Source organism: Cuculus canorus, chromosome 3, assembly GCF_017976375.1.
Source record: "Cuculus canorus isolate bCucCan1 chromosome 3, bCucCan1.pri, whole genome shotgun sequence".
NCBI lineage: Eukaryota > Metazoa > Chordata > Aves > Cuculiformes > Cuculidae > Cuculus > Cuculus canorus.
In genome coordinates this window covers 25,608,517-25,632,500 of record NC_071403.1, presented here as the reverse complement: position 1 = coordinate 25,632,500, position 23,984 = coordinate 25,608,517, and the positions used below count along the sequence as shown (strand labels likewise).

General features: G+C 37.6%; 1 protein-coding gene across 23 annotated transcripts in view; it reads right to left on the bottom strand.

Annotated features, from left to right (window-relative positions):
• The window catches only part of KLHL32 (kelch like family member 32), a 117,510-nt gene that overhangs the window by 24,601 nt on the left and 68,925 nt on the right, over positions 1 to 23,984 (bottom strand). For 17 of the 23 annotated variants that reach the window (XR_008448933.1, XR_008448934.1, XM_054060940.1 and 14 more), the window contains one exon: positions 14,048 to 14,263. The exons of 2 other annotated variants lie outside the window; for them this stretch is intronic. Coding sequence is in view for 16 of the 21 variants with exons in the window: in XM_054060940.1 (XP_053916915.1) it covers positions 14,048 to 14,263 (216 nt within the window). In the remaining 5 variants the exon portion in view is untranslated. Of the gene's footprint in view, positions 1 to 9,782; positions 9,924 to 14,047; positions 14,264 to 15,560; positions 15,673 to 23,984 lie in introns of those variants that run through there. 4 more of the 23 variants (XM_054060953.1, XM_054060954.1, XM_054060955.1 and 1 more) reach the window with 4 other exon arrangements.

Here is a 23,984-nt window from a genome sequence, read left to right as displayed (position 1 = left end):
GGATGGGAAATTAATGGATCCCACTAGGTGTTTCTTACCTAGGTGGTTTCTTACCATAGAATCACAAATGAAGGGAGGGCAGGAGGCACGGAGAAGAAAAAATGGGGTCAGCTAGGGTAAAATTTGAAAAGAATGGAAGATTTAACTTTCCTGCACCTCCTCAGCTACAGTTCACCTCCCCTCCAAGCCTCACCCAGCTCCAGCTATGTGGCTTCACATCCTCACAATGGCACCATAAGGAAGGTGTGGTAAATAAAAAGAACCTCTTCATCCCTCTGAAGGAAGAAAGTAATTCAAGTAACTAGTTGCAAATCTTTTGTTCTGTGATCTTTGTCATCATCAGATGTTCTCTAGTCTGTCAAGCATCACAAAATGCCTAACAATGTTCAGGTGACCATACTAAAATAAAAAGGTAGCTTAAAAGCATAATTAATATTTGCCTGAAGGGGGAGTGGATGGAGAAAACTGATCCAAACACCAAAGGCTTTTAAGAAATTTTGTTTCCTGTACCTTTTCCTCATACTACAGAATTGAAGTTTTAATTCCTCAAAAGTTTAGTGCTGTAAGCATTACAGTCACTTGAGCAGAAAACACACAAATGCCATCAGCTGAAGCTGTGAGCAGGCTTGCACATCCTTACTGACACAAAGGATGCCACTTGCACTTGTTCTGTTCATTTATTCAAGTCTACTGTTGATGTAACAGGCTGAAAGGACCATGCTCTCCGGTGCTTTTGCTTTGTGTAGTGAGGGAAGTCTTACTACCCTCAAACAGCATAATTAAGGAAGATTTGTTAGCTCCAAGTCCTAGATAAAAGCAGCATAACAAAAGGTGCCCAGTTTGCTAGTGATTTGGTAAGTACTTTCCCCCAATGCTTCCATATGGTCGACAGCTGAGCTTCACCTTTCCTCCTTTTTCAAGTATTTAAACACTCAACCTTCTCCAAGTATAAAGACATTGTTTAATATATATATATATATATATATATATATATAAAAACATAGTGAATTCTTGGGAATGACCCCAAAACATTCCTAACACAACAATGAAGAAGAGAAGTAACTGTTTGGGAAGTCTGCCATCATGTGCTTTGTTGGATGGAGCAGAGAAAAGGCTCAAAAGCAAACATGCTTCTCTCTACACAAACAGCAGTCTCACATTCACATTTTCACACCATTAGGATCACACGACATTTTAAAGATGCTGTCATTTGCCCCCAAACTCCTACCCATCCATCCCCACACTAGTGGGGATCCTTGCTTCAGCAGTGGCCCTGGCTTTCTGTACAAGGTGGCCCCTGACATGCATTCTCAAACTGGAGTCTGACAGCACAGCTGGCAGGAAAAACAAAACATGCATCCTTCCAGACCAAGCCATAATCACTGCCATCCAGTTACAGACCCACAGCTTCACAGATGAACAGGGTGCAGAGAACTGAGGGACTGGACAGCAAGCTAAGGCAACAGAGAGGGAAGCCAAATATAAATGAGTTATGACCTCAGGAAATACATGGTCCAAAAAGAAGATTAGAGAATCCCAAGGCTCGTTAGATCTGGAAAGTGAAAGCACTTCTTAGTGTGTCTCCCTGACATCTTATCAGTCTCTGCAAGAGCTGCAGTGGATTTGTCCACAATACTGCTTTAGGAAGCTCTCAGTCTGCTAAATAAAGAGTATTATATCTCTTGGCTGGAGTTTTGCTAGTTTGGGACCTATCTGGTGTCAAGATGACAACCTGGTCTCAGAGACCAGCCCTGCAGTCTGTAAGCCACTTTCGAAGAGGCAGAAATTCAATTTTGATCTTTCTGCACCAAGTAACATGCAGCAAGCAGAGTTGTTGGCTGAAGTCTGTCTAACAGCATGAATGATGCATTTCATGATATTATACTGTGATTAAAGCAGAGGTACATAATGCTGCTGTATTAATAGCCAACATTTATCAAAATTAATGTTGTTAAAATGAATCACAATGTATTAAAGATACTTCCCAATTTTTCTCAAGTGCTGATAAGACCTGTCTTCTTAAAATATTTATGCTGTAAAGCATCAATCATCAGTTGCCTCAGAGGGCTGCTAGGCATAAATATTGTCCTGCATAGTCTTCAACAGGTACACGTCGGATACATGATCTACACATCTTTGGTAGATTCATTAGTCATAATTAAACAGCTCCATTAGTAACAATTTTAACAGCTGTATTTCCATCTCAGAAATTTTTACTAAATGTTTCTGCACAACATCCTTGTGAGGAAGGGGAGAATTCTTCATCCCAAGACTAAACTCTCCACCAACCAAACACAGTCCCTTGCATTGTCAATCCAGTGCTTTATCACAAGTTTCCTTCCTCCCTGGTGTTACATAATGATACTGGCCTTCCCAAAAGGGACATTATTTTATCAAAAAGGTTGAGAGAGAGACAGTTTTTGTTCCATTTTTTATGTATGTGCTTCCTACGAAACACATAGGAAAAAAATGCCAGTTTTATAGTAAGAGCAGAATGTACACTTTTCAAAACATTATTAACTTCTTTTCCGTACTTTATCCAGTGCATTTATTTTACTATTTCTTATATTTACTGGGAACGAGACTAAACAGAAGCATACCTAGAGAACATCAACTAAATTCAATAAAAATATTTCAACTTTTTAGACTTGCAGCAAGATAACTGTGATCAAAAACAGCCTTACAAAGGCTAGCCTAACTACATTAATATATAACATTATATACAGTAATGAATCATATTATACTAAAGCAAAGAGTTGCTATAATTGAAAGCTTAAACTTTTCATCTTCTAATTAAGCTTAAAGTGAAGTAAGGTAGGGACAGAAGGTAAACTCTCAGACGTTGTAAAATACCACAGCTCATGGAAGTTTGCCATTTTACACCTTCTGGGGAATCTGAACTTCAAAATTATATAGCACTTTCCTTCCAAGTATCTCAAAGCAATTTATAAGCAGTAAAACTCAAAGTTCTCTGTGAGAAGTGTATATTTCAATGATTTTCCAAACATGGAAACTAAGAGAGAAAAATTAAGTGATATGACAAAAGTCAGCAACGGTACACTCGACACACAATCAAAATTTTCTGTTCCCTCAAACTGTCTACAACTAAGCCTCTTTACACCACTACCAAAACCCGTGAAGGTTTTTGTCCTCCAGGCCACAGAAGGAAGGCTGGCGAGATGCAGGTATCTGAGGACAAAACAGACCCCTAAACATACTCTGACAAAAGTGCTTGACATATTTTTGCAGCTGAAAAGTGTATCTCCATGTAGGCAATAAAACACTGCACTTTCGCTAAATTTTCTTGGAGCAGCAAAGACAAAACTATCACATAGTGTTCTTCAAGAGAAGTGCATTCTTGTGCAATCAAGTCTTCAAACCACAGAGCAGTTTCTTTTACAGTCGTCTGGAGCTTCTCTACAAAGGGAGTTCTACGAATGTGCTTTTGCACCTACCTCATTCTTCTGCTATGATGGAAGGGACAAGCAAGGCCCAGTACAATTGTGGGTTTAAAACCTGTACGAGCTAATGTGTAGTCCCTACTGCAGCAGACTTTACAGCTAGCACATCAGTGATAATCGCTCTATTTTCCTGTGCACTGGAATGACTATCACACCTGGGAGCGTACACAAAATAAATGAGCTGCGATTGATCACACTGGAAAAGCTCTACTTACCCCTGCAATCAAAGTAAATGTTGCTTTAACAAGATCATCAGAAAGGAGCATGGAGGGTGACAATCTAGCCAAAGCAAAGCAATAAAACCAAACCCAAAATATGGCATCCAGAGACAGAATTTCTCTTCTTCCTTTCAAGCAGGTCCAGCCATAGATGGTTAGAAACAATTAAGACCTCCATCAGAAACATTCCTAAAGTGTAGCTTCATAGGATCTGAAAACCTATGGAGCCTAATAGAACTGTCTCTGTCTAATAAGTGGATCAAGTGGCAAGAAACTCTTAAGTAACAACTTCTTGACATCCATTTTCCACTGCAATACAAAATGCTCATTTGGACATTCCATCATTTGTCGTGGATGGTAAAACCATCATTGCTAAGTGCTTAATATTTGATAAATTCTTCTGCAGTTAAAATGAACAGAAGCTTATGTCTTCAAAACACAGCTGTCTAACTAGGGCTCTTAACTGTGATTTGATTTCAGTTTAAGGAGATCAAAGATGATAGCATTTCTCTTTTCTCAAACAGCATAAGGAAAGAGCGCATGGGAGGTGGGAGAAGACAACCTACCCCCACCCAGCAGCCATCATTTCAAAATTTAGAATTGCTCCTTTTTATTATTTTTAGAGGAAAAAGTCAGGCTGACATCAAATGCACTGAAATTTTACCTAGCCACATTTACAATTAGAACAAGTTGCTGCTATACATAATTATAAGTGGAAAGGACAATCTTTCAGCATCTGATACATTGTTTTTATTGCTGTTCCTCTCTTGTTATTTTTTCCCTTGAAATATGTTTTAGATGTATAGTAGCTCTCTTGGGAATCTATAAGCTTTCATCAGTAGAAATTGTTAGAGAATTAAATAGGCACAAAAATCAACAAAATTCTATAAAAATGCAATTCAGCTCTGTGAAAATTAGTCTAAATGGTTCTTGAATGTAGAAAGATTCCTATTCCTTTCTTCCCTATTGTTAGGGTATAATTTTCTACAGATTTAATAGGCAAATCCAACAAATCACATAAAAATGTATCATTTTCTATAATAATCTCGACAACAGCTATACAGGGCTTGCATGTCACTAATATCTTAGGTCACACACAGATACAAACATTAAAGTCTGTACGCTCCATAGTCGGTTTATAGATAAGCAGGGTCTCAACACACCATGTTACTACAAAATCACCAGGGTCAAGTTTTCCAAGTGAAACCACCATAGGGAAGGTTGGGTTTGTTTTGCCGTACTTTGGTTTAGATTTTTTTTTAACTAGTGATCTCAGCAGCACTTTATTTCTGTTTCATTATGCTTTACTATTTTAATGAACCAAGTAAGCACTCTGACAAGGACAGTGTCAGCTAACCCTTCCAGGTCTCACAGCCAAAAGCTGTCTGAGTGTCCCCTACTTTCTTCCAGCCACTTCAGCCCGGCAGCTGTTTAACATCAGCCACTGAAGTCCATGTCATGTGTTAGTGAATCTGATTCTTCAACTCTAAAGTGCTGCTAGAACCTCATTTTAAGATGGATGGGCTCACTAATACTAACTGTGGGAATATTTAGGCCTTTTCCTGCCAGCAGACAATATATTTCTGCATTCTCAAATCCCATCAAGAATGTACCTCGGCGTAACAACAACACACAAATATATTTTAGGAGTTGGTATTTCTTTTGGCTGATCTTTCACATGTGGATTCTGCTGCCCCTCCCCATCTCCTTTTCAAATAAAAGAAAGAACAAGCAAGTACATTAGCAGAAAGTCACTCAGCTTTTTGGAGACCAGAACAGTTTCCCTTTTAATCAAATCACATCTTAATGGTGTCAATGTTATGGACTCTGATTTAGTCTTTAATGTCCACACGATGGGCTTCAGATTAATGCAGGACTCATTCTATTTTTAAGTGATGAATTATTTTTCCAAATCAACTAATTGTCCTATGAATATTATTTCTTTTTAAAAGTGACTTAAACACTTAGGGCCACATTTGTAAATTCATTTAAGATTCCAAATCTATCTCATGAATTGGGAATGTTAGAGCTTCCTGACTACAAGATTAAAACAAACATAAATTTATAATTTAAACCAACTGATTCACACCTGAAGGAAACTGAAACAACTGCAAACGCTAAAAGGTGAATCTCATAAAATTCAGACCTATATGGTTTCACAAGAATGTTGAAAAAGGCTCTACCCTAAAGGAACAGTTTGAAAGCTTTTCAGCACAGATTCTCACTTCAGAGACTGTGATCTTTCCATCTGTCTTTACTATCCCACATAGACCTCTAGCTTGGAAGCCACTTCACAGTGAGGCTTCTTAAGATCTTTTTGACAAATGTATTTGTTGTAATTTCTTCCATTTCTCCCTGGCACGAGGGAGTCCAAGGTGATCAAAGGAGTATAAGGACCCCTTTGTTGTGAGGCAATGAAACCCCTAGCTCTGCAGATCACTCACACATCTGGAAGCTGCCACAGGTCTCCCAGTTGGAATAAGCCAGGACGTGCAGGAGTGTTAACTACTTTTCCATCTCCTTGCCTCCTCACCTTCCTGGAGGCACTAGTGTCCTAGTCCTGGGACAGGAGTGATAGCAAGGGACAACAGCTAGTCAGATCTCAGCAGTCACGCTGAACTAACCCACATAATAGCAGGTCTAGACATACAAGCATAAATTTACTTCATCTAACTTTATAAACTCAATTTAGGTACTTAACCCCAAAACTGAATTCTAGCTATCTTAACAGATTGATGACAATCTGCATGGTTTTAGACAATCTGGAACTCAATACTCTTTCTCCATCATCTTTGGCTCCATAGTTACAAATAGTTGTAATGCTTCTATCAGCTCCCAAAGGAAAATTTGTTGAAATACAGAGCTGGGAATCCTCAAAACAGCTTCTAATTTTCTGTCATTTTCCACAAGCTTAAATCCATCAGAAACAGTGTAAAAGAGCTTTACTGGGATTTTGAAATGGTAGAGGTTACTAGCATTTGTATCTGTGAATGGAAGACGTTAACTAAGAGAGTATCAACAGACAGCCTCATTTGATCATCCAAGATATCTGTGGGGTTTACACTTTATTTATGTTGTTCTTTTCTTTAACTTAAAAATGAAAGTAATGTGTATTTCCAGCCATGCCTGGCTTTCACAACAGCCTGAGCAACTTTCATGTAACTGTATAGCTGTGTATTAATACGGTTATACTTCAGTTAATCTCCAATTGATCAGTGCTACAAAGAGCATAACAGTTAACACAAATGCCATCATAACAGACTAATTCAAATGCAAAATGCAATATCACAGAAGCAGTAGTGCTGTGTGCACACCTTGGTGTCCTTTTTTGGCTTTCTAAATCAAAACATACATCCATTGCTTAGCTGAAGAAGTGACCTAACTTCAAAGGGTATGGGCACAGCAGCCTTCGTAAATACTGGTGTCATGCTCTGTGCAGTTCTGAAGTTAATCTGAGATATATAAAGCAAGACAATATTACTGCAGTAAACTGAGGCAAAAGTAATGCCCTCCAGCAGTTCTCCATTGCTCACAGCAAAAGCAGCAAAATAATCAAGTTTTCTAGTTGGAACTGACATGGATAAAAAAAAACAAAACAGAAGAACACACATTTTCTCCTAACATAAATCTAGTTTTAATAGAGAAAATCTCTTTCTATGCTGCTATACTTGATAAATAACAGTAACAAGATTAGCTAACAGGGAGAAACATTCAGAAGTTGAGAACAACAGCTTACATAAAGTTCACAAAACTTTACTGTAAAGGACAAGCTTAAGAGCCCATTAGATTTAAACTAGGGTAGACAAAGGGGCAGGTGTTTCATAAAGTAAGGGTACAGGGCCAATAGGGGCAACAATCATTTTCACTGCAGGCCAAAATGCCATTACTATTACAAATGATGAAGAAATTATATCAGGAAAAATGCGCATGACCTGAGCACATCAGCAGAGCGGAGTATGAGATTCAGCTGCCTACGTTCACTCACTCAATCCTCTGTAGCCCGCGTGAACTCCGTCTAAGTCTGCAGCTCCAGTGGACACTGATCTCCTCACAGATACTGTGCCACAACTGCCAGCTTAGTATATATGTTCATATAATAGATAGCCTATCAAAACCACTGCACATGCCTACATTTATGAAAATGTATCCATCCCACATAGTCTGGAGACTTTTTAAGGAATATTACCATTGAACAGTCAAGTCAGGTGAGATAACTGTGATTATCAGGATTAGTCTTGGAAGAAAGAACTCTACATTCTATTATATGATAAATATACAGGATATAGGATAAAATATTTTTATTTGAGGGTAACTATGCAATCTTGCTTGCAGCGAGTGAGTCATGATGCACAGTGCAAGCATCACAGATCCAGTGCAATAGGTGCTGGGATTCAAGGGTGGCTCTCTACTTGAACAAGGGGTGAATGTACAACAAAGCATGCATGGTTAATATGCAAATTTTCCCACATAGACTAACCAATTCACCTCAGCCTTGATATGCATCAAACTCCATCTTTTCACTCCTGTGGCTCTCCCGATGAGAGGCTGACAGCCACTTTTTAGTGTGGTGGTTTTATACTTAGGGTAAATACTCACTAGGGACAAGCATTAGACCACTAGACATGATTTCACTTAATGCCCAAGAGAGCACTTCAGCTTAGTTCTTGAACAGCGAAAGGCTAATATACTGTTTAAACACAACGTTGATTACCAAGATGCTTTTATTCACTTATTATTTTATGTCGCTACTTGTTTTGCAGCAAAAGCTAAGTTCATATTTAGCAAGGCACTCAAGTCCACATTTCATCAAAACATATATATATATATATATACCCATGAGAAACATGAATTTTGCTCTCTCCATATGAAAAATTGCTCTAGAATCAAAAAATTAACAGAAAAAAATAAATTGTATACTGCACTGAAGGAATGGCAAGTTTGTACTGGAACATGACAATCCACTTTAGAAACCGCTGTTCTGCATAGCAAAATGTGGGCATCTCTGGACATGTATGGAAGACATCTGTGGGCCTGTCTTCAGCAGAGAGCTGTTTCATTGTAATAGCCTGCTATAACTGTACACCACAAAATTTCCTACAGTACTGAAGTCTGTGGGATTTCTGCTGGAGGATACTTTTGCCCCTCCACATATCTCATGGGGAGATTCAAAATGGAGCTCATGTATTGAGAAATGGCAATTGAAACCAGGACGCTACTCTTCCTTAAACAAAGACAAATAGGACTAAAATAATAAAATTGGATTTATGCACTTATTATTTCTAGAAAATAGATGCTCAACAAACCGTATTGACCTGTAACACTATAGCCTTTTATTATAGGAATAACTATTGCTACACTTTCATATGTGGAACACCTGCTTTAAGAAAACTAGTTCACAAGTTGCACACCAGGAAGTCAACAGGGCTGGAATGTCTTGGGAGTCTAGCCCTGGAAAAGATAAAACATAGTCACAAGCTTTCTAGCTGAATAAACTACTCATGCATTTTTATCTACCAGTTTTTCCTAGGCTACTCGCTTATCAGTTGATTACCAAGAAGCTGAGTTGCACAGCAAAGTAAAAAAAAAAAAAACAAACTCACAAGAAGAAACTCCTAACTTTAATCTCAGAATAAGTGTTGGCAAATACTAAAATTGACATATTTTTAATGTTAGCTGTTTAAAAAAATACATATCCTTTAACAACTTACTCAACTAGTAGCAGAGAAGGGAGAAACTATCCTATACTGATCTCATGTTAAGACCTTTTGTCAAATGTGATTCAAGATGACACCTTGCGTCAGTGTCAGTATTTAATACAGTATCATTTGACCAATGTACTGCTGGGGGACAGAGGCATCCAGTAGATACATCTGTCTGTAACTATTATTATGATCCTTGAAATAGGAACATTTAAGCCTGATGACACTAAAGTATTTTTAATAATGAACATGATAAGGCATAAACTACATTACAATTAAGGTTAACATGAGTTTTTCACTTACATCTTTGGCAAGAAGAGCTTTCTACTTGCTAAGGTTCCAACAAGAAGCCCTCTACTACTAGATTTCTCTGAGAACACATTCTGTCTTACAGGGTTGGTTACCTTTTCAATTATCAAGGGAAAGAATTCATCTGCTTCCTTAGAGTAGAGCCAATGAGCCTTTCTAGTAATGGCCAATTATGGAAAGATTCACTTTTCACTTCATGATAAACTAGACATTTATGTCCTCATCATGACGATCTTCTGCAAAAAAAAAAAAAAAAGGATGCTACACAGCTCACAATGAAGAGGAAAAATACTAAAGAATTTGCTTTTTTCCCTCTAATTTCAGAATTCTTCTTTGGTTTCTTCATTTTTTTATTTACTCTTTTAATTCATGTCCCTGCTTTAAGTTAACTCACATTTCATTGCAGCTGACAAATCATAAATTTCCTATATATAAAGTAATATTTCATAATCTCACATGCTAGTAAAATCTAAAAACTCAATATGAAAACAAATCCTATGACAACTAATAACTATTCTCACTGGCTTAGCCTAGCTAAAAAACCCTAATGACGGAGGCTAGTAAATTGCTCCAATTTCATAGCCTACAGAGGTTTTCTGGTGGGATTTCTTTTTATTCTTTTTGTTGTTTATTTGTTTTAAGAACTATATAATTATATTGTCTGTTGTCTCTACTAAAAATAAGACACCTACATTAGGCCAAAGAGTTTCACAAGATTTTAAGAGGCAGAAAAAAGAATGAATCACTTAGTTTGTCCACTTCACCCTGGTCTGGAAGTCAAATTTTTCTTTCTGAAAGAATCATCAGGAATTACTGCAATACTCTATATTAATCTACATCCTAGTGTACTAACATTAATATTGCTGTTTCACATTGTCAAAATTGTTTTTTCTCATGGTTTTATCTCACCATATTCACTAAAATTGGTAGTCTAACAGAAATCCAAAAGTTGCCAGACTTGGGCTGTAGTCACTTCAGTTTAAATCACATTCAAGCATCACTCTGTATACACTTCTTGATGCATTAAAATAACTGCCTTAATCTTTATGTGCATTAGGATTGAATTACCCGGTGGACACTGGGAATTTAAACTAGTGAAAAATAACTGTGCTCTGTAGACAGTGGCACCCTTCCCAGAGGTTCTCCGAGGGAAGCTTTAATTTGTGCTTAGGGCTTCATGTGAGCCCTACTAGTAAAGGTGCCTTGAGGATACACTGAATTCATATCGCCTTAACACGCAAGCATGTGTGTGTGCAGGAGGCCACATGAGTCACAGGTAAGACAGACAAATCAAACTGCAGCATCCCCCTGTCAGCTTTTCTATTATCTGCCCCACTTTGTGCCAATTTTCTCCAGCTTCCCCAACACCTCTTGCTTTGCTGTTCTTCCTTAAGACGCGGGATGGGGATTTGTCAAAGTCAATGAGCACTTTATTACAGTGAGAGTGCTCAGTAATGAACAATTCAGCAATTTAATGAGATTCTGTAGATCTGTCTCCAGCCTGTCCATCAAGTTTCACTTCTATAAAGCACCCTGACACTAATCCTCTGGCATACCCAATCTTCACCCTGGGCTGAATATTAGATTCTTCCATGGTATATTGCATTACCACTATAACCTTAGCAAAAATGATGAACTTAACTACACTTGAGGCAATATAGCTGGTCTGATTTGATTTTCTTCTATTGGGTTGACTACGAGGGAATTACTTATTTACTAAGATAAAGCAAAAAAACAGTCTCTTATTGCTTTTTGGATGTCTAAATTGGAAAATATTTATATGTGTCTTTTAATTCATTCTGGGGATCTGGAATATTTATAAATATATATTTATTTCTGGTTGTACAGACTGAATTAAAAAGACACACGCACGTTTTGCCTGCAGCAGAAAACTAGTTTCAAAAATTTCTTCGGAACAACATTAGTAACCTTTAGAGAGGCAATTATGATAACACTTAAATGGACAGTGTGGGGTTTGTCATCACTCAGAAAGCAGCACATTACCCATAAGTAACTCTCCCTAGTATGACCCTGCAACAGAAACAGAAGCTTTTTCATATTTGCCTCATGAAGCATTCACTGACTGGAGTGCACACAATTAAGAAAACTATTTCTGAGGTCATCCTGCAGGACAGGACAATGACACAAGACTTCAAACCTCCCACTTCCCAAACTTTGTTTCAGCAGGTTGCAGAGGGCATATTACTCTGGATACACTTTTCCAGCATAAGTATAACAAAGTACACAGCTGGGAGATTTTACTGATAGTGCACAGAAATGATGATAAAATCCAACTGGCCAATAAGTCATGCCCTATATATGAACTTGTACATCAAAACCCTTTCTGATAAAGGGAACATGGGCTTGGACCCCAGAGTATTGTGCCAAAAAATAAAAATAATCAAACCAACCCCAGCCCAATCCACTATCTCGTGTGGTGTGCTGCAGGTTCTGTTGTAGAGACATCCTCCTGAGACTAGGACAGGGAAGAGTCTAAGATTATATTAGAATCATAGAATAGTCTGGGTTGGAAGGGACCTTAAACATCATCTAGTTCCAATCCCCCCTGCCATGGGCAGGGACACCTCCCACTAGATCAGAGGTCACCACCCATCCACAGATCACCACCCATCCAACCTGGCCTTGAACACCTCCAGGAATGAAGCAGTCACAGCTTCCCTGGGCAACCTGTGCCAGTGCCTCACCACTAGTCTAAACCTGACTCTCTCCAATTTATAGCCATTGCCCCTAGTCCTATCACTGCATGCCTTTGTAAAAAGTCCCTCCCCAGCTTTCTTGTAGGCCCCCTTCAGGTACTGGAAAGAGACCTTATGGTCTCCTCAGAGCCTTCTCTTCTCCAGGCTGAACAAGCCCAACTCTCTCAGCCTGTCCTCATAGCTGAGGTCCTCCAGCCCTCTGATCATCCTCGCAGCCCTCGTCTGGACCCATTCCAACATCTCCATATCCTTCTTATGTTGAGGATTCCAGAACTGGACACAATACTCCCGGCAAGGTCTCACAAGAGAGGAATGGAAAAGGCAGAATCACCTCCCTCGACCTGCTGGCCATGCTTCTTTTGATGCAAGTATTAGTATTTCCAGAAAACATCCGTGTAAAATACATCATAAGCTAAATCCTCAAAATTCTGGAAACAAATACACAAATTATCAGACTGAAAGGTTAAGTTACACCTGCATACTGTCTTTGTGGTTTGAAGAGCTTAACTAGACATCTTTATTTTTTAAGAATAAATATTTTGTTCCTGCATGATGTTATTCACCCACAGAACATGAAGTGCCCCACAGATGAACACACAATTTAGAAAAACACACTTTGAGAAAATGACGGCACACAAATGAAATTATTTGCTTAGAATAATCAGAAAGGTAAGTAAATAAATAACAAGGATTGAAATATAAAACAGTCTTTCAACTCTCTGTTGGATCAATATAAACCACTTCCTGAAAAGAAAGCACAGGTTTCTTTAAAGCAAGTTACATTCTACACTGAAATACCGTGAAATACTTTCCTCTACAAAACATGACAGCAAAAAGGAAACAGAAAGAAGTGTTTGGGTAACCAACATTATAAACATTTCCTTCCACTGTATCATGAATTGCACCTTTTACAGACAAATGATAGGAATGTTTCCAAGGATAGGGTTTGGGTTAGTTTTTGTGTTTCTCTTCAACAGCTACGTGTATTTTCGTGCTAGGTTCCCCTACGTACACACTCATTGAAGTTGACAATATAATGCTTTTATTTTGTTAACATTCTGTGGCTAGCGACCCAGTCCATTTCTAGATCCAGCTTTTCTAAAGGAAATGATCATCTTCTCCAGCTGCTTGCCTTGAACTTTCCACTGATGCCTCCACTCATGTTTAAGCAGAGCAGCCTGCGTGATGATTCTCTAATTTCCTTCAGGCAAAGTCAGCCGTGCCGGACTCAACATTTTAAATTACTATTGAAGTTACATAACTAAGTCTGAAGTGAATGGGAGAGTCTGCAAAAGCAGGTTTGCCACCAGACTTTGGAACGATCCTACCAAAGGCAATTATAATTGAGTTGCATGCATTGGCCACCTCTTCCCACCAACAAAGCTGGATCTGGAAGAAAATCTCTGTCCATATCTGAGTAACCCAAGATAAGCAGTAAGACAAATCCCTCTTTCAAATAAACTAATTGCATTAACACAACACAACAATTTTGAATTTCATTTAAAAATTTTCCTCAGTTGTCATTCACAGTTTTTGCTCAAATGCTTGTTTTCCCTCGAGATTGCTCCAGGGTTTCAAAACAACAGATTACTGCTACGGTTTATAGAGTAACACACATTCTGCTTGTTCACCAATCTCCTTACCTGCCAGATTTGTTCCTCACTGAGTGAAGTGAGTCTATCGCTTTTAAAAACCTCGCGAAGGAGACAGTATGGGAGTGCCAGAACTTCTTCAGGGTGACTCTTCAATAGCTCAGAGAGATGTTTTACTAAGAAGTCAACCACTGCATTCTCCAACAAAGTGAGGTTGAAGAGGTCCGCAAGCTTATACAGGTCCAAGTAATTGAAACTATTCAATTCCTACATGGATGAAGCAAACGAAATATATCTCAGGAGGAAAAGAAAAATCAAACCACCAAAACAGATTAAAAAAAACCCCACAGGTCTCACAATAAAAAAAGTTGTTCTTTTGGAGCTGTGGAGAAGGAAGGCAATATAAATTGAAATTAATTAACACAGCCTCATTCAAAATGTATGTGTAAATGTTACCACTGCATATGCAAATATATATGATAGTACTAATTTATATTGCAACTACTAAGGTTATACATGCATAAAACATCCGTAAGAAATATGGATTACTTCATAATATAATATACCAGCATGATTTACATTTTATGACAAGAGCTTGCAGGAGTTAACAAGTAGATTAAACAAATGTATTCGTTAACTACAATGGTTTGTTATAAAGCAATTGTTTGTTCATTATTTATTGTTTTGATTGAACTAGAGCACCTAGTACAACTTTTAGTTCCATGAAACCTCACAAAATATGAGATGCTAAGCTACATTTTATTATGTATAAATTTATCTTCTATGAACAAATAGACCCTTTTTTCCCAACCTATAGTGGATGTTGGCCTCATATTCTTTCTCCCCCTCCTTCTAGCAGCAGAAAGTCTGCAGGGACAAAAGCAGTAACTCAGGGCAGGCAGTTTTTTCCATCTTGGCAACAGATAACCTATATTTATGGGCTAACGTTTTCAGTTTGGCCTCCCTTGTAAACTTTCACCTGGACAGCTAACTGCTGCTATTCTAGACCATACCGCTCCCTTTAGAGAGAGGACGAGAATTCATCTGTATTAGAGAAAAGCACCCGGGACATCTGGGAAATAAGCATGTTTACCCATTTTCTGTGTTCTTGCTGTATGCTGACACCTCTCTTCCTCTCCCTTCCTCAATCCTGGTTTTCATCTTCCAATTTACCGCACTGCTCCCTATCAGCCTCCTTCTCCTTGACCAGCTCCATGTGTGAAAATGACAAGAAGTCTTGTCAGTTTCACTTTGCTGGTTAGTTAACACCGGGACTAGAGCAGGAAGGAGCAGCAGACTAAATTAAGTCAATTTCACTTTCACTGCTCTGCTGGATGGAATGGCAGCACCAAATGAAGCTGACAAGAAATCTTGTAAATGTCAAATGAGCTGCACGGCTGGCAGATCGAGCAGAGCAACAGGGAAGATGGGAAAGTGCGAAGAGGAGGGTTTTTGGAGTGTTTTAGGGACTACATCTTGAACGTGTGAATTGGGTGGCTGTCCCAAGGACTGTGGAACTGTTTATGCATATGCAATGGAGAGTGGAGAAAGAATTTTTTTTCACCTGCTTACAGGAGTCGATACTGGAGAAAACTGAATCAAATTGCTGTGGAGGCTCCTGCTTGTTACATAATCCCCCAGTCTGATGGGTGCACCTTCCCTGGCAGGCTTGTACATTAAAGATAAAGCCTGTTCATTGTCTACTTAAACTGCTGCATAGGAGTTTCACGTTGTTTTCTCGGACAAAAAAAGAGAAAAGTTCTTTACACTGTCAGAACAAGCACTAACATCCCAAAAGCCACAGATATTCTAGTGTCAGTTCCTCTTCAGACTAACATAGAAGAGGTAAGGATAAATCCTCCCCAGCTGCAGAAAGAAAAAGAAAGGAATGAATTTTACATGAGAAGTATCTGGTCTGTCTGCTTGCTCAGTGATTTAATATCTGCAGATCGCAGATGGCACCTCACACCACCACTTCAGTGATGGCCGCGCAGTGGTGACAACAACACCTAGGAGTATAATCAAACTAAACATCACAGCATTTGACAAGCAACAATCATGGTTTATTGTCCTTGGTTTGGAAGACTATCTTTTTCAAAGAGTTCCCTGTCTGAGTGAATGCCAAATATCTAGAAAGACATTTAGAAGAGCTCAGTGTATATTTATGGAGCTCTTTTGTAGTCAATAGCTATATACAGGGACGATTAAAATAAACAAATAATCAAGCATTGTGATCTGAGGATCAACAGCCCAAAAACACAGGCCTGGTCAAACCCCACTAAGTATCAATAATCAAGGGCAGATGGCTTTTGGTGGATTTCAGAAGAGGCCAATAGTAGAGATAACATAATAAAATTGTTCCTCATTAGAGAGAAACAGTAATCTGAAAAACAAATGCAGTTTTCTCCTGAAAAAATAGTCATATTTTCAGTAGCATCTGAAAGACACCGGTAAGCCTTCATTTTTGGTTCGGGTGTTTTTCATGATCCATCGAACTCCCCTATCCTCTCAAATCAACACCAACTGAAGTTTTTGATGAAAGCTGCCGTACAGTTGAAGAGGCCAAATATACTTATGGATGGCTAAATAAATTTTCAGCAGTTGTTTATTTACAATATTATTTTTACTTATGTGTTCACTTATTTCAGATGCTTACTTATTTATGTCTATTTATTTATTATGAGGGTTTATTTATTTACTTACTTTCCTTGGTAAGCTTCAGAAGATTTTTGATGCTTTGCCTAACATAATGTGTTGATGACCTGCTAGACTTATGCTTTATTTCTTGATGAATATTGCAAGTATATTTTGTTAAAACTTGTCTTGGCCTGTAATCAGAAAGATTAATTTCTCGTTTTCTAAGGTTAGAGTTGATCTACAGGTTTGTATTTCACAGCCAAAGAAGCAAGTAGTGCATTAGCTTTTACAAGTGAAAATCAGACTGTCATACCAATATTCAAATCAAAATTATACAGTCTTATACGTTGCTGTCTCTATGCAGATACCAGCAAGCAAAAATATCACACTGAGACTGCAAAATATACACCACTGATCAGATAACCTAGTTCTTCCTATATGGTAAGACTTTTAGAAACATCAGGCTAAAATGCAGTACGTAAGTTAGTTGCAATAAAAAACCCAAACCAAACAAACACATAAAAAACACACACACAAAAAAACCCCTTACCTTCTAGCTTTAAAAAAATCCAACAGGAAGAATCAGTGCAATCATTGCCAATTCAGTCTGATTTGAATAGATTTTCAAACTGAATTTTGAATCGAATTAAAAACTTCATTAGAAAAATGAAATAGGGTACTAAGAAATTAAATTTAGGGGTGGTCACAAACAAGAGTTCCAGTAGTCTGTTGTTCTCCACAAATTTTATTATACTGTGTTGAAAAAACAGCTACAAAATTTAGATTTCTTCCAGTACTGTATTGCAGTCTGTGCTCTTCAAAAACATGCAATGCAAACAAGGACTATGCCAATTATTGCAACTTTTAATCTTGTTTTTATAAACTTTTAAATATATGTCACTTATCTTTTTTGAACTGAAGAACGGAATATGAACGCAAGCAGAACCACCACTAAGCTGAAGAGAATTAGGGAAAGGTAGCAATCCTATCTCTTCTAATATGATGTACATTACACAGCTGAAACACATTCAGACTAAGAAAATACATATAAGAGTATATATACCGATCTTGCAACTAACAATTGAAATAGTTATAAAATCTCATAGTAAAATGAAATCAATTTAATAAGTTGGCCAAATTATTTAACAGTGTCTGCTTCTGAAATGAGAAATATCTTTGATTCTATGTGTTCTACTTACATCCCCCCGCTTCTCCCTTCTCTTACCTCCCCCTGAGATAAGAGAATCCATTGTTCTATGCTACTGGTCTTCTCATTCAGTAGTATCAACCTTTAGACGTCAAGCCAATTTAACAATGAGCTGACATTTAAAACCCTCATAAAAGAAAATCAGTTTTCTGAACAAACATAATCTGAGAGATGACAAGACTAAATATTCAAAATAAATGATGTGACATTGTTCCATGTTTTAATACAGAGGTGTATTTTAATATAGAGATATGATAAATTGTCAAACAAGAATAATAGATATAAACATTGTATTTAAATTACTTCCAAATCCATCTCTATTCGTTTGTACTTTAAAGAATAATTGCCTTGCACAAGCCACAGAAAAGGATGTAAGTAACAGATTGATAAATTAGAGTTAATCATAACCAAGTACACAGCAGACTACAATATACCTCTATTCCACTGCTCCATGTTATAAATAGCAGAAAAAGCACAAGGAGAACTAAGGGGAAAGAATGCATTTCTTTATGACCTTATTTGAAAGATAAACTCCTTGGGGAAATACAATTTATTCAGATTATCAAGACCCCGCTGTGCAAATCTACAGTCTGGGAGCACACTACAGAGATCAAACAATATTTACTTTATTCTGTTGGGTATAAAAGCTTTTAATGAATGCATAATTAAGACACAAAAAGTATATACAGCTTTAGAATTCCACTGCCAAGCCAAGCCATTAATATCCAAAGTATCATACCCAGTTGTAACTCCACCTGCTTCCTATTTATATTACAATGCTGTTATAAATCAAGGTATTAAATGACTAGCCTTGCTGCTGTAACAGAGAAGAGCTGCATGGTGACACTATTTCCCTTCTCCTAAAAGTTGTGCATCCCCCTTTAAAGCAAAAAAAGGAAGTGTAAGGTCTCTGGGACAGGAACAGGGTTTATTCAAAATCCTTAAGCAGCACCTAGCACAACAGAGTCTCGACTCCAAGTCCTCCAGGTTCTCTGTTATGTTATATACTATGAATCAGCTGCACCATTCAGAAGAAAGCCTTGATGTAAATTATAGCAAAGAGACTCTAAATAGATAAGGGATAGTAATAAAGTGAAGAATTGTAGTGACAAAAATATACTTATCTGAAAATAAAAGGAATAAATACAATTTTAAGAGAAAAGAAATGAAGTTCTGTTGTTTCTATCTCTTCCTTCCTATATCCAAGGTTCCAGTTCTGCAAACTTCCACATATTTACCTGAGAACTAGCAGATCATGCATGTACGCAACAACACAGCAACAGACATACCTATTTCATACCAAGCATGAGCACAAATCCTCCACAAAACTGCATTTTACATCTTATTTGAAATTTTCTTCCTCTAAACACCAAAGCCACCCAGCTGAACCATGAAAGACATTTTGCCAAAGCCTGGTTGCAGTGGAACAGCTGAGTCAGAATTGTGTATTGTATAAAACTGTGTTTACCAATTTATTACAAGATCAGTGCAGACTGTAAATGTATTTATAGGTACAGTAAAGGATGGCTTTTTAAACGACATGTTTTACAAATATCATTTTTCTGGAGATGACTGCTTTCTCAACACCTTCTGAAAATCTTGCTTTTGTTTTCTCTTTTAAGCATAAAAAGTTATTTTGCACCCTTGCTGTTATTTCAAAGTAGGTCTCGGGTCAAGTACAAGAGCAATAATATCAAAACATTTTGGTCCTATTATTTTCTCTCTTCCTTATGAGAATTAATTTCCCTTCTCTCTTAGTATTTCCCTGTATCTGCTTAGTTTTCAGTTTCAATCCTGCTGGCTGGTCCTAGTGAACACCTTCTTTGAAGGCACGGAGGCGGCCTGTGGCCTCCACAAGCATAGTGGAAGGACATGACATTCTCAGATCACTCGTGTGATGAGACATATGTGTGGCTTTTGAAAAAGAAAGTAAAACCTGCCATATGCAGACTCAAAAGTAAAACCAAGTAAGTAAACATCTTCTAGAATCTGAGAAAGATTATCCTAAGTTAAAATAGTACAAACATTTTCAAATGGCAATCCAATTAAATATCTTAAGTGACCCTGGTTATACGTACCTTTTATATATTGCATATTTGATTATTTGTATCATAGAAAGAAATATATTAATAAAACATTAAGATCACACAGTGAAAGTTTCATGGTACCACTGGAACACTCACAGGTAAGGTCTTGCAGATGTTTCTGTAGTTGCTTTCCCTTGCTAAACAGATGCATCTGTGGGAAATTTTTTAGTTTCTTAAATTTTTAACTTGATCTGGCACGTAAATTGACCAAATGAAAATACATCCCCAATGAAAAATTTCACATCTCACCCAGTTTCACACCTTGCTAGGCATTCCTGGCAAGGTAACTGTAGCTAATCAGTATTGTTTAACAAATAATAATACAAGGATGAAACAGAACCTGGAAATCATCTAACCCTTCAGATGGTGCTTTTATACCATTTCAGAGAGTAGAAACCCAAAGGGAGGATTCATCAGGTTTATCGGTGTTTACAGTTTTTACCAGTCACAGGAGCCTGTCGTTTCTTCAAATGTGACGAAGAATTACATAATCCTGTGTTCTTTACTCCAGCAGAAGTCACAGAACATTGGTACACGGTCTTTACAGATGTTTCATTACTTTATATTTTTGCTGCGTCTTCAGAGTTACTACAGTGCTTCAGGGAATCTGGAAACTACTTGGCTAATCCATAAACCACCACCAATCTTTTATGGTAAATGTTCACTTCTTTGTTGCTAATCTTGTGAAATCCAGACAGAGCAAATTTTGTCCTTTAGAAACCCAAAGTTCACAGGAGCAGCAGTTAAAAAAATAATCACCGTGAGCAAGAAGTATCGAGAAAAATAGGACTGTACAATATTATTGCTTCTGAATCTTTTGCAGACTCTAATAAACTGTTTAAGGCCATGAGAATACAGGAGTGTAAACCTGCTTCCCCACTACACTGGAGAAGCTCATCAAATCATCTGTCATAAATCAAGAAAGATCCATCTTAAAACTCTCTCTGTTCTTGCTCTCAACTACTATTACAAAAGGCTCAGCTGATTTTTGAGACTCCATCTCCTGATTTCCAGCTGAATTTACTCAGACAGTTTATATGCATTTGTTCCTGTGCCAACATTATCTTTTAGTTTTAACAGCACTGTCTCTCTCCCTGCTCTCCTCATCCCCAGGATTTATTCCCTCGATATACTTACAGAAATCAAACGTATTGCTCCTCAGTCCTCATTTTGCTGCACTAAACAAGCCAAGCTCTTTTAATCTCCTCATGTAAAACAGCCCTTCCTGATCGTTTCAGCTGCCCTATACCTCTCCCAGTTTGACTTCATTTATTCTTCTGCATGGGCAAAATCTTCACAGTACTGATGATTTTTCAGCAGGACCTTGTACATCAGCATTAGTACTTCCTTAGCTTTATAAATTCCCTTGGATGAAATATCCTAGACTCAAACTGTCTTTTTCTTGATGGTATTACATTAGTAGCTCAAAGCCAGCTTACGATTTAATAAACAAAAATTCTCTTGGCCCTCAAGTAAGGTACAGTAACAGCCTTTCTGTCTGCCAGGTAGGACAGAAATAATATGACATGTTCCAAACGGGAATTGAGTACAATCCACTGAGATGCAGTAAATTCTACTGATGACGCTCATATTTGAGTAATGGATATTGTATTTGTCCTGGTACAAAATATTTCAATAATTTTCTTAAGATTTGTTTCAAAAGTAAGCAAGGAAATCCCCTTAATATTCTGAAAAACAAAGTAAGTTTTAAATCAATATAAAGTACAAAAACTTGAAAACATAGTGAAAAAATACAAGTAGAAAATGTGTTCCTAATACACAGTATGCCAAAGTGTGATTTTAATTGTTCATTCCCATCTCCATTATGACCATGGAGAGGTGGAGGAGAGTGAAAAAAATCAACAATAAGGATATATCTGCTAGTAGAGATATTAAGGCACCTGCCAGTTCCTTTTTCCAATGTCTTTTTTTCAATAACGTTTAATACTTCAAAGCTGAAGTTTCCCAGCCTTAAGATGAATCTCTTTAAAAAATCTCTTGAAAACTTCTCAAAAAGTGTATTACACGGCACTAAGAATATTGTCAGGAAAAGACCATTGGTCTTCCCCATTAAAAATATTCAGAATGGAAATGGCTTATAGGAACTGCTGTCACTGTGAAAAACTTCCGTTGAACCCCTCCATCAGCCTCTAGAAGAAGAAATAGTTTGGATATGCACAGTAATCACTTTTTTGAACTTTGCAGCTAAAATCTCATCCCCTTCTAGCTGCACTGTCCATAATCTATTCCACGGCTAAACTAGATACTGTCTGTATCATGGCCTATTGTGCGACAAAACCTGAAGGCTGAAAGTCTGTTTCTATTGTGCTGTAAACAGAGGATTCACTGTGGAGCCGTGCCAGGCCACAGAAAGACACTATTACTTGCAAATGCAGAAGCATGACAAATTCCCAGGCCAAAGAACAGGAGAGCAGATCTAGACATGAAGCCCAGAGACCACAACAGGCAAACAGTACTGGAATCTAGCAGGAGAGTTAGAATCACAATCCAGACAACTAAGCTGGGTGATAGTTCATCCAAATGCTCTATATAAATGTAAGTGAATACTGATGAAGATTGATAACAGCAGGATAGCGAGCTAACTAAGAAAACGTCAACACTCATTATGTTGTGCTAAAGAAGAAACAGGAAGCATATTCCAAAATTATCAATATACTAATGTTAACACTCTAGGTCTAAAAGAGAACAGGGGAGGTGTTCATGTACGAGGAATATATAAAATGATTCAAACAACTCTGTTTCAAGATCTTTTTATGACATTTTATTTCTGGAACATTTCAATGTATATGCAGGCATAAACCCAGCAAGGGCTCTCTTTTCTTAAAAACCTGTCTCTGCTTCAGAGTCCTAGGCAACAGCCTGTCACCAAATGCCTAAGGATTACAACGCTAATAAACATATCTGAAAATGAAGTATTGGAAAACTGTAGTGAGCTGGACATCTAATCTCACCAGAGAATGGAAAAAAATTGCCTACAACATGTGGAATTACAGATTAATTAAACACAGACAAATTCAAATAGCAGAAATATTTGTCAAACAACACAAAGCAACAAAACTTTCTGAGAATTTTAAGGCAGTAGGTGATACCCTATCTACAGAAAGGCTGAATCCAGTGCAGGATAACTCAATGCGGAGTATAATTTTGACAGACAAAGTAGGATCAGTCACCAATTTGAAACCAGTAGTTGCCAGGCATCATTAATCACACCACCCCAGCTGTCTACTAACATTTGACTTGCATGAAATGAATAAGGCATCAGTAAGGGAACTTATTTTTTTGGAAGTCTCAAGAGCTCATTTTCCCAAGTTTACAAGAAATACTGGCAGAATAAAATGGGACAAATTTAACACAAGGAATATTAGAGAAAGTTGGGTGTTACAGTATTTCAGAAATTTTGTATTTACATACACTGAGTAGGATCTTGGATCAAACATTTGTTCAATGACAACCTCAAAATGAAGTTATTAATAGTAAGTTATAAAGCAGTGCAGCCTTTTCCAGCAAAGTCCTCGAGGAACTGATTCTTGGCCCAATACTATCAACGGTTTAATTCAGCTAGGCAATGGTAAGTTTTGTCTACAAAGTTTGCAGAAGACTCTGTAAAAGCAGTGGGGTAACAAATAATAAGAATGACAGAACGTGAGTATTGCCTGGCTTTCCTGGCAAAGTGATCATATAAAAAAAGAACATATCTGAGAACCGATAACATAGCTGACACAGAGAATATTCCAGGTTCTATTTGGAACAAGACTTACAGGTACTACGAAGCTGTCATCAATAGCAACAGCAGTTCTCAGAAGTGCTGCAGCAAAAATAAATAAATAAATAAACCCCCCTCATATCATAAAACGCACACTGAGTACTGTCCAATAAAAGAAAAAACATCGTTGATGTTCAACATTGCATTTTTAAGGCTACTGCTCAAATATTGGTCCCAGTACTGAAATCTGTACTTCAAGGATATGAAAATGCTATAGGCTGGAAAACCAACCTTTGAAATATTTAAGGTGCTCAACTCCAGGCATTTAAAGAA